General features: G+C 40.2%; 1 protein-coding gene across 9 annotated transcripts in view; it reads left to right on the forward strand.

Moving 5' to 3' along the window:
- lats2 (large tumor suppressor kinase 2) overlaps positions 1-12,053 on the forward strand; it is a 100,395-nt gene that overhangs the window by 3,660 nt on the left and 84,682 nt on the right. For 4 of the 9 annotated variants that reach the window (XM_078545449.1, XM_078545452.1, XM_078545447.1 and 1 more), the window contains 2 exons: positions 829-926; positions 7,166-7,696. In XM_078545449.1, coding sequence (XP_078401575.1) covers positions 7,358-7,696 — 339 coding nt within the window. In that variant the 5' untranslated portion in view covers positions 829-926; positions 7,166-7,357. The remainder of the gene's footprint in view (positions 1-828; positions 927-7,165; positions 7,697-12,053) is intronic. The other 5 variants (XM_078545455.1, XM_078545450.1, XM_078545453.1 and 2 more) reach the window with 2 other exon arrangements.

Raw genomic sequence — 12,053 nt, forward strand, 5'->3', positions numbered from 1 at the left:
ATTTATCTGGATGTGGTGGTTATTGGGTTTTTTTGTGGAGTCTTTCTGTAATTGTAATTTGTAAGGTTCCTTTTGGTATGCTGTTAGTAGAAGTATTCACATTGCAATCCAGAGGGCAAAAGTTCAAGATCTTGCATTTCCTGATAGTAGAATCTGGCACTTTTGATTATGGTGAGTTTTATTCTTTTGTGGTGTGGCCACTTCAGAGGAAGGAAATAACCGACATTGTCCACTCTAGCTCAGAACAAGTATTTCTCATCCCTGCTTCCCATTCACAGAACTGTATATCTGGCAGTTGTTGAACAGTGGGGAAGCTAGACTACATTCTGCTTCTTTCCCCTGCAAATAATGGCACATTCCTCAGGACTCCTGTCTTAATTTCAAAAAGAGAATCTTAGCTACCCAAAGGAAACAGTCCTGTACTTACAGAAATACATATTTTATTAATATACAGCAGCCAAAATAACATGTTAGTAAATTAAGAAATATAGAAATAAAGAAGGATAACAAATTAGTGCTCAGTATATGCATGACCCCAGTCAGATAGAAACCTGATGACTTTCCAGGGACAGTATGATCTATTGGAATGACAACAAAATGTTGGGAATGGAAGGTACAAATGTACTTCACCCTGCAAAGTAAACCTGTCTCACTTCAGTGTTTTTGAAGTCAAGAGGTTTAGATGCAGAGTGTTAGACTTGTTTGCAGTGTGGTCTCCGCCCCTATGTTGGCTTATTAAGTCAAATGGTTAAGTATGGGGAAAATACATATTTATTTCTTCATTTAAGTTTCTATTTCTTGAATACTATTCATGGTGAATTATTGTAGTTCTACAGGAAGATGACCAGTGCCAAATTGATGAATTCAAGGATGAATGAAGTACTATCCAAGCTGAAGCATCTCATTTGTTCTTAACCTGTAGGCAGGTATGAGAAATTTCACAAATGATAGGAGACAGTGCAAAATAGAGATTAAGACCATAAGATGTAGGGGCAGAAGTAGACCATTCGGCCCATCGAGTCTGCTCCGCCATTCAGTGAGATCATGGCTGGTCTGATAATCCTCAATTCCATTTTCCTGCCTTTTCCCCATAACCCTTGATCCCCTGACTGATTAAAAATCTGTCTATCTCAGCCTTGAATATACTTAATGACCCAGCCTCTACAGCCCTCTGCGGTAAAGAATTCCACAGATTCACTACCCTTTGAGAGAACAAATTCCTCCTCATCTGTGACTTAAATGGGCGACCCTTTACTGTGAGATTATGGCCTCTGGTCCTAGACTGTCCCACAAGTGGAAACAACCTTTCTGCATCTATCCTGTCAAGCCCCCCAAGAATCTTATATGTTTCAATAAGGTCGCCTCTCATTCTTCTAAACTCCAACGAGTACAGGCTCAACCTACTCAACCTCTCCTCATAAGAAAATCCCTCCATAACCGGGATCAACCTACTGAACCTTCTCTGGACTGCCTCTAATGCCAGTGTATCTTTCCTTAGATAAGGGGACCAAAACTATTCACAGTATTCTAGGTGTGGTCTAACTAATGCTTCCCTATTTTTATACTCCATTCCCATTGAAATAAAGGCCACATTCCATTGCTTTCCCTATTACCTGCTGAACTTATGCTAACTTTTTGTGATTCATGCTTGAGGACCCTCAAATCCGCCTGTGCTGCAGCTTTCTGCTGTCTTTCTCCATTTAAATAATATTCAGCTCCTCTACTCTTCCTGCTGAAGTGCATAACCTTACATTTTCCCACATTATATTCGATCTGCCAAGTTCTTGCCCACTCACTTAACCTGTCTGTATCCCTCTGTAGACTCTCTGTGTCATTTTCACCGCTTGCCTTTTCACCCATTTTTGTGTCATCCACAAACTTGGCGATAGTACATTCACTTTCCTTTTCCAAGTCATTAATATATATTGTAAATAATTGTGACCCCATCACTGATCCCTGTGGGACTCCACTAGTTACAGGTTGCCATCCTGAAAATGCCCACCTTATCCCAACTCCCTGTCTTCTATTAGTTAGCCAATCCTTTATCCATGATAATATACTACCGCCAGCACCATGAGCTCTTACCTTATTAAATAGTCTTATGTGCAGTACCTTATCGAATGCCTTTTGAAAATCCAAATATATTACATCTACTGGTTCTCCTTTATCTATCCTGCTTATTACCACCTCAAAGAATTCTAATAAATTTGTCAGGCATGATTTCCCCTTCATGAAGCCATGCTGACTCTGCTTGATTGTATTATGTATTTCTAAAAGCTCTGCTATTACATACTTTATAATAGACCCTAACATTTTCCCAATGACAGATGTTAAGCTAACTGGCCTTTGGTTACCTGTTTTGTCTCCCTCCCTTTTTGAATAAGGGTGTTACATTGGCAGTTTTCCAATCCTCTGGGACTTTTTCAAAATCAAGGGGAAAATTTTCTCCCTGTTGGGGGGGGGCTGAGTGGGTGTGGGCCAGCGCACAGCTGATTGCTGCCCATGATCGGCTGTGCACTGCCATTTTACGTGGGCGGGCCAATTAAGGCCCACCAAGCGTGACGCGCACCCAGAAGCGCTGTGCATTCCCTGTGCGGACGGGGAGAGTAGGCTGACATGGGGCCTGCACTTTTTCGCACATGCGCGCGAAAGAGCGCCAAAATCTCCCTGACACACAGAGCTGCCTCAGGGAGATTAGTTTGATTGTCAGAGAAAAAAAAATTTAAGACATGTCCCCTCATGTGACAGTGTCACATGAGCTGGGACAGGTCAATGAACAGTAATAAAAAGTTTTATTCAATTTATAAACACTTCATGAAACCTCATCCCGCCCTTGGATGAGGTTTCATGATAAATGCAAAGGCCGCCTGGGCTCTTCGCCTGTCTGCCAACCTTAAGGTTGGACAGGCAGCTCAGTTAATTACTTTAATTAGTTTTTAAATGGCCTTAATAGGCCTTTAACAGTTTGGCTGGCCCACCGAACTGAAGATCTGAATGATGCACAGTGACGTCGGGATGCACACCTGATGTCACCGCGCGTCATTTTATGTGTCGGCGAGCGGGGCACACCCCTGCACGCCGACCCGAAGATTCTGGCCCCAGGGATTCGTGAAAGGTTACTACCAGTGCATCCACTATCTCTGTAGCTATTTCCTTCAATATCCTAGGATGCAACCCATCAGGTCCAGGGGACTTATCGGCCTTTGGCCCCATTAGTTTCCCTAGTATTTCTTCTCTAGTGATATTTATTGTATTTATTTCCACTCCCCCTTTTGCCCCTTGAATATTTAGTAGTTTTGGAATGCTTTTAGTGTCTTCTACCGTGAAGACTGATGCAAAGTATTTATTCAACTCCTCTGCCATTTCCTGGTTCCCCATTATTATTTCCCCAGCCTCATTCTCTAAGGGGCCTAGGTTCATTTTGGCCTCTCTCTTCCTTTTTATATATTTAAATAAGCTCTTATTGTCCATTTTTGTATTACTTGCTAGTTTGCCCTCAAAGTTTATTTTCTCCCTCTATCTTTTTTGTGATCTTTTGTTGGTTTTTAAAACTTTCTTAATCCTCTGATTTACCATTAATTTGCCACTTTGTATGTTTTTTCTTTCAATTTGATGCTATCCTTAACTTCCTTGGTTAACCATGATTGCTTTATCCCCTTCCTAGCTTCTACCCCACTGAGATATATCTTTGTTGTGAGTCATGAACTATTTTCTTAAATGCCTGCCATTGTTCATCAACCGTCTTTTCTGCTAGACTCCTTTCCCAGTCCACTCCAGCCAACTCTGCCCTCATTCCTTTTTAATTACCCTTATTTAAGATAAGCACAGTTGTTTCCGACCCAAGTTTCTCACTCTCAAACTGAATGCTAAATTCTACCATGTCAATGTTTCCTATTCCTAGGGGATCTTTTACTCTGAGATCATTTATTAAACCTGCTTCATTACATATTACCAGATCCAAAATAGCCTGATTCTTGGTTGGATTCACGATATATTGTTCTAGGAAACTGTCCCGAATACACTCTATGAATTCTTGCTCGTGGCTACCTCTGCCTATTTGATTTTCCTAATCTACATGAAGATTAAAGTCACCCATGATTAATATACTGCCTTTTTTACATGCCCTTATTATCTCCTGATATATTCTCTGTCCTACAGTATAGCTACTGTTAAGGGGCCTATAGACTACTCCCACCAGTGTCTTCTTCCCCTTGTTATTTCTTACCTCCACCCATATGGATTCTACATCTTCCGATCCAAGATTATTTCTTGCTATTGTACTTATTCCATCTCATACTAACAAAGCTACCCCACCACCCTTTCCTTCCTGCCTGTCCTTTCGAAAAGTCACATACCCCTGAATACTTAGTTCCCACTTTGATCTCCTTGTAACCATGTCTCTGTGATGGCTATACGATCATACCCATTAACCTCTATTTGTGCCATTAATTCATTAATTTTGTTCCGAATACTACGTGAATTTAAGTAAAGAACCATTAATTTTGCCTTTTTATCATTTTTTCCTCCTCTGACCCTATTTGCTGCTGTTTTATGTTTGTACACTCTGTCCCTTCCTGTCACACTCTGGGTGTCATTACCTAAATAGCTGCCCTGCAATGCTGTCATATCCTTTTGCTTTGTAAGCCTATGTATCCCCTCTCCAGAACCCTTCTATTTAGTTTAAAGCCCTCTCTACAGCCCTAGTTATTCGATTCGCCAGGACACTGGTCCCAGCAGGGCTCAAGTGAAGCCCATCCCACTGGAACAGCTCCCTTCTGACAGACTATAGGACTAGCGTCTTTATAGAGCCTTTCACAACGTTTGAAAGTATTTTACAGCCTTTAGGAGAGTATAACGTAGGAAGTGTCAGACAAGATGTAAGTTCATAATAGGGCTTGACTCAGAGTGCTACTAGTGAACTAAGCTCACTCTTAACAATATGAAATAAAAACAAAAATAGCTGGAAAAGCTCAGCAGGTCTGACAGCATCTGTGGAGAGGAAGACAGTCAACGTTTCGAATTCGAACACAATCTGATGAAGAGTCATACAGACTCGAAACTTTAACTCTGTCTTCCTCTCCACAGATGCTGTCAGACCTGCTAAGCTTTTCCACCTATTTTTGTTATTTCAGATTTCCAGCATCCACAGTATTTTGCTTTTATCTTAACAAAATGAGTTGGCTGTGATGTCAGAAAAGGGCTAGAGTTCCGCCACTGAATATGCAAATATGAAATAGCAAAAAGCAATGCTATTCAAAAGCATGAAATATTGCTTTTGAATAACATTGTTTTTCTCAGATATGGGGCAATATAGGGGCATGGCTAGGAAGAAAATAAACACCACGCAGAATTTCTGCTTTCTGATTGATATCTAGTGTCTGGTGCTGTAAATTATACTTATGCAGTCACTTGGTGAAGATAGGGTGAAGCTTGGCTATGATATCCTCCAGTGTCACGTTCCCTGCCTTGGTGCCTTGACCCATATGTAAAGAATGACCATAAGAGCGCTATCCAGCTCTGCTGACAAATATGCAACCGTACCCCGACAGGCATCAGCATTTTTAAGAGAGTGGGAAAAAAGGGGGTGAATATTAGAGGGGGATAAACTGTGCTCTTCTTAATTATTCAAGTGGTCAGTTACCCTACTAAAGAATACAAGATGTTCTCCCAGCTTTCAAAATATGCACATTTTTTACAATGAATATTTGTGAATGTTCTGTAATAGATTTAGACAAATATGTCAAAATACACAACATTTCAACAAAATATTCCTGGAATATCAGAATTTTCAGCTTTTTTTTTACTGTAATCCTCAGGCGCTTCAAATATGTGTAAATAAGCACCAAAAAGGGAGGAAATAAAGTGAATGTAATGTAGTGACTATTCAATCAGCAATTTCGCATTTAATTTTTCTGTTATCTCACACAACATCCTGTGTAACTGTGACAAAGGTAAACTCTCCTTCATCATCCCTCTTGACCTGTCTGCAGTCTTTGACACTGTTAACCACACCATCCTCCTCCAATGCCTCTCCACCATCATCCAGCTGGGTGGGACTGCTTACTCCTGGTTCTATTCTTATCTGTCTAATCGTATCCAGAGAATACTTGCAATGGCTTCTTTTCCCTTTCCTGCATTATTACGTCTGGTGTTCCTTAAGGATCTATTCTTGGCTTGCTCCTATTTCCCATCCATGTGCTGCCCCTTGGCGAGATCATCCAAAAGCACAATGTTAGTTTTCACACGTATGCTGATTACACTCCGTTTTACCTCACTACTACCTCTCTGAATTCCTCCACTGTTGCCAAATTATCACACTGCATATCCGACATCCATTACTAGAGGAGCAGAAACTTGCTCCAATTAAAAATTGGCAAGACTGAAGCCATTGTCTTCGGTCATCACTGCATTCCCTAGCTAGTTAGACAGTCTAACTGTTGGAGTCTAAACGACACTCTTCACAACCTTGGTGTCATATTTGATCCCAAGACGGACTCACAGTCACATATCTGCACCATTACTAAGACCACCTCTCTGTCATCACCCGATTTTGCCCCTTATTCAGCTCATCTGCTGCTGAAATCCTCATTCATTCCTTCATTACCTCTAGACTTGACTATTCCAACACACTGCAGGCTTGTTTCTCACATTTTACCCTCTGTAAAGTTGAGGTCAACCTAAACTCTGTTGCTGGTGTCCTTACCCACGCTAAGTCCTGTTCCCCTGTTGCTTGCTACATTGACTCCCAATCAAGCCATGTTTTCAAAATCCTCCATAGCCTCACCCCTTCTTATCTCTGTAACCTTCTCCAGCTCACAACACTCCGTGACATCTGCGCACATCTAATTCTAGCCTCTGGAATATCCCCAATTTTAATTGCTCCGCTATAGGTGGCCATGCCTTCAGCAGCCAAGGCCCTAAGCTCTGGAATTCTCTCCGTAAAACTCTCTTACTTTCTACTCCTCTTTCTTCCTTTAAGACACACATTAGAGCCTATGTCTTTGACCAAGCTTTTGTCCTAATATTGCCTTTTGTGGCTCAGTGATTAATCTTCCTTTATAATTCTCCATTTGAAGTGCCTTCGAACATTTCATTATATTAAAGGTGCTATATAAATGTAAGTTGTTATTGTCGCAATCTTATTTTGAGCTCTTCTACATTTCAGGTAAGGATGCCTATAAGAATGAAGTCAAAGTAGACTTTATGTTGAAAAAAATTCAAGGACCACAAGTAGGCATCAGTAAAAGGAAGAAAACTACAATGATTACAGCAAACTAAACATTAACTTTCTGAAAATCTTTGTAGCACCAGAAACCCAAAGACAGCTTATTTATGATAAACAAAAGTTGGTTTTGTGATGAGGCCAAAGACATTTCCAGCCACTTCGTATGCTGGAAACAGCCGCCAGAGACTGCAGGAAATTCGGGAGGGGTTGAAACAACCTCATAAACCTTCAGGTCAAGCTTTAAATGTTGGTGCAAACAATGAAACTCAGCTTGATCCGAAAGCCACAGTTGGAAAGGATGCCACCAGGCAGCAGCAGATGCGACCAGTCCCAAAATTTGGGCCTTATCAGAAAGCTCTCAGAGAAATCAGAAACTCCTTGATGCCATTTGCAAATGAGTCAGGTTCCTCTACCAGTGTTGAAGTAAACAGACAGATGCTTCAAGAATTGGTGAACGCTGGATGTGATCAGGTAAGTCATACAGATATTATAACTTTGCTATATGTCAATAATTTTATAAGTTTATGTTTCTATCTTGAAGATTTTGATGTCTGCTGGGTAACAGAAAAAATACTGACCCCCAAATTTCCATGGAGCCAGCTACATATTCATGGTGTAAGTTGAAAATGAGTGCAATAGAGAAAAAGAAAGTAGGGCAGGACTCAGAAATGCTGCATCCCAGTCCAGAATATGAATTTCCATCAGGGCCTGTTGGGTGGAACTTTGTCAGCATCAAATATAGCCCATCATGTCTGAGGGGGCATGACTAAAGGGAAATTAATTTTCTCAGAGTTATCCTGCCTTCTGCTATGTAATCTGGATGAACCCAGCATACAGGTCAACTAAGGGGTCAAAGTAGTCATGGTGTGCAGGCTCGTGTCTTGGCCTGAAAGAAGTCAGAAATTGTCCGCTTATACAAAGAGGGCTGATTATTTTTGTGGCTGCATTTTCTGGAAATGGGGGGGAAGATGGTTGTTATCTGCTCCCCAGGCCCTGCCACAACCCCACCATGCAATCAGTTAATGCTGCTTTTCCCACCTCCTTTGGTGGATAACAAAGCAGATCAACAGTGTCATAGGCTTGTCATTACCATGTAAATGAGGCGACCCTAGATACTCAAGACTGGAGGTCACTGGTGGCTTCTCCACTGCCAGAAGACCATGCCTGAGGATTTCCAAGGCCATTGTTTCATCAACCAATGTCCCATTCCCAAATGCTGTGGTTGGAAAAGGTATTTTTCCTAATCTCTAAATAAAGCCTGGACAGTGAATGTTGGAAGACTGTTCAATTGTGGGAGTCATTCAGTCCTCCCTTGAGCTTTACACTTTACAACTATCGCTGGATAGCGATCAGGAATGATAACTCTACTGATGTTATACCTTTTCCCCTTACCTGGGAAGAATGAGGTTAGCTGTAGTGCCTGCCACTATTCTGATGAGATTAACTAATTCAACACAGATTGGGGTGAATCCTAGGACTTTTCTGGTCTATATGGCTCAGCACCACTTTACACAGTACGTTTACTGCCTAAACCTCAGGCATTCAAATAAAGAGCTCTAAGACGGCTGGAATTTTGTTTAAAAGATTCAGTGTTTATTTTGTACATTTGCTAAATAACTCTCAACTGGAGAACTTCACAAGCGGGATGTTGTCTGTCATCACTTGGTATTATGTTGTGGCATGTCCTGACTGTATGATTGCAAAACCTGTATGTGCGTGGATCCACTATCATGCAGACTCCCTTGTGTACTCATTTGACTTTTGCTCGATGAGGGAAATTTTATGTATCTCTGTTGGTTGCAGAATTCCAACAGTGACCCTGTCATTTTCTTATGAGGAGGTCCTGGAATATTGTCTCTGTATTATCTGATTTAGATTTTCCATTTAATGTATCACACATTACTTTAGGCCTCTTCTGTCATTGGGTAAGGTTTAAAAATCGAATGTGTTTGCTGAACCTTGATTCCATTATAGTTTTATTGGTGTCTTGTTTTCTATACTAATTGATAATAACACAGCTTTGATTTGCATGCTTTCTTAAACATATGTTTGATGTTTTTTGAACTTGGGTTAAAATTTTAAAAACTATTATTAAGATAAATAATTAAAAAATATATTTAATTAATTGAAATGTGAAGAGAAAAATGACTTCTGCCTAATATTAACAAAATATATATGCAGTACTTTGAGAAAATACTTTTCTTTGTGCTGTTGAATACAATTTAAATTTTATTTTTGAGTCAGGTGTGAAACATTGGTGTTTGGGGAACTTTTATATATATTTTTCTGATATTCACTTTTGCTCTGCTAGATATAAAATGGATTCATACTGTTTGCACAGCAGGTGCAAAGTACTTATGACAAAGCTGCTAAAGTTTTAAATTATAAAAAGCAAAAGACAATCACATGATAAGTTATACTTGCCTCATTAAAAAGCTGTCTAAGTGCTGTGCATTGGACTGGAAAAAAGGAAATGGAGGAGAGGTTTCATCCTCATTATTTTATTCTTTCATGGGTTGTGAGTGTCGTTGGCAAGGTTAGCATTTATTGCCCATCCCTAATTGCCGTTTGGTGGTGAGCGTCATCTTGTACCTCTGCAGTTCACGAGGTGTAGGTACACAAACACTGCTTTTAGGGAGAAAGTTCCAGGTTTTTGACCTGGCGACAGTAAAGAACCGATGATATAGTTCCAAGGCAAGATGGTGTATGACTTGGAGGGAAGCTAACAGGTGGTAGTGTTCCCATGTATCAATTTCCCTTGTTATTCTAGGTGGTAGAGGTCGCGGTTTTGGAAGGTGCTGTTGAAGGAGGCTTAGCAAGTTATTGCTGTGCATCTTGTAGATGGTACGCACTGCTGCCACTGTGTGTCTGTGGTGAAGGGATGAATGTTTAAGGTGGTGGATAGGGTGCCGATCAAGCGGGCTGCTTTGTCCTGGATTGTGTCAAGCTTCTTGAGTATTGTTGGAGTTGCAGTCATCCAGGCAAGTGGAGTGTACTCCATCACATTCCTGTCTTGTGCCTTGTAGATGGTGGACAGGCTTTGGGGAGTCAGGAGGGAGTTACTCTCAGCCTCTTGTCTTGCTCTTGCAGGAGATGGTAATTGCCTAGCACTTGTGTGGCATGAGTGTTACTTGCTATTTATCAGCCTAAGCCTGAATGTTGTCCAGTTACACTTTGTGGCACCTTCAAACCATTCTCTGGGTGAAGAAGCTCTTCCTAATTTCCTACTGGATTTATTGGTGACACTCTTATACTTGTGGCCCCTAGTTTTGGTCTCCCCACAGGTAGAAACATAATTTCTTTGTCTATCCTATCAAACCCTTTCAGAATCTTAAATACCTCTATCAGTTCATTCCTCAGCCATTCCATTTTCTGGAGAAACAAGCCTCAGCCTGTTCAAATTTCCTGATAAGTATAGCCTCTCAATTCTGAAATCTTACTTGCAATGACTGTCTTTAATGTGAACTTGCATCAGCCTCCAATTCCTAGAAGGACGTTATTTTTCACATGCATTTGCTGTCTTCAGATACTTAAAAACATTTTTGAGATAATACTTATACATAATTGTTAAAATTACTGTACAGTTTTGTCATATGGTGCATACAGCGTACATTGACACATTTAGGGCTATTACAAATGGCTTTTCACACGTGGAAAAACCCTATTTACTTCATTCTGATCTGAACAAAGTCAACTAGATTTGCTTTTTCATTAGCACAGAACATTCTCCAAAAGAGGTAGCAAATCAAATCAAATTCTATCGATACATTCTATTCATAATTTTGTTTCAAGTATTAATTTCCGAAGCCAAAATGTTCTGTTCTTGTAAGATTACTGTAATCTGAAAGCACACAATAATCTCCTCACCACTATTGCAAGGAACAAATTCTATTCTGTACTACCGTTTGTACTGCAAACCCAACAAAGTCCATCCTATGTAACTAAGGCAAGTAGTATAACACATTAATTTAATCTTAGCTAAAATAACTACCATTAATGTCACTATTATAGTGCTTAGCAACGCACCACCCAATCCATCTTTCAGATGAGATGTTCTAGCAGGGCCCTGTCTGCCCACTCAGGTGGACATAAACAATCCCATTGCACTATTCAAGAAAGAACAAGGAAGTTCTCCTTGGTGTCCTGGCCAATCTTTATCCATAAACCAACACTACAAGAAATACATGATCTGGTCATTAGTTCCTTGCTGCTTGTGGGATCTTGCTTTGTGTAAATTGGCTGCCACATTTTCTACATCACAATAGCAATTACACTTCACTGCTTTAAAGCACTTTGGGATGTCCTGAGGTTGTTAGAGCCACTATGTAAATGGAAGTTCTTTCATTCTTTCTTCTTTCACAAAGATTGTGTTACATTTTAAGCTCCCTCCCTTCAGCAACAACATGAAGATCCTATGCTTTGTAATGATGCTATCAAGGGTGGTGAAGGGAAAATTTGTATTTGTACCACATTTCAAGTACAAAGCAAAAGTGTCATAAGATGCCAAGATATGCTGAGATAATATTATTTTATAAGATGGTGTAGCCATAGATCTGTACCTTCAGATTTAGGATTAAAAATATGAATTCATAAACTTGAGCTCTTGGGAAGGGATTCCAACAGCATTACAGCTGCTTGAAAGTTGTCAGTAACCAAAAACAAAGTAGCTCATTGCATTTTCTGTGGCATGTGAGACAATTTTTTAGTGATTTGTAATAATCCCAGTAGTACAGATACAGAATGAATCAGGAAAATTAATCCAAGTTAGAAGACTTGTCAATACTTCAATTATACTGTTACTACATTGTAACAACAAATAAAATACAGC

Source organism: Cetorhinus maximus, chromosome 7 (assembly GCF_964194155.1).
Source record: "Cetorhinus maximus chromosome 7, sCetMax3.hap1.1, whole genome shotgun sequence".
Taxonomy (NCBI): Eukaryota; Metazoa; Chordata; class Chondrichthyes; order Lamniformes; family Cetorhinidae; genus Cetorhinus; species Cetorhinus maximus.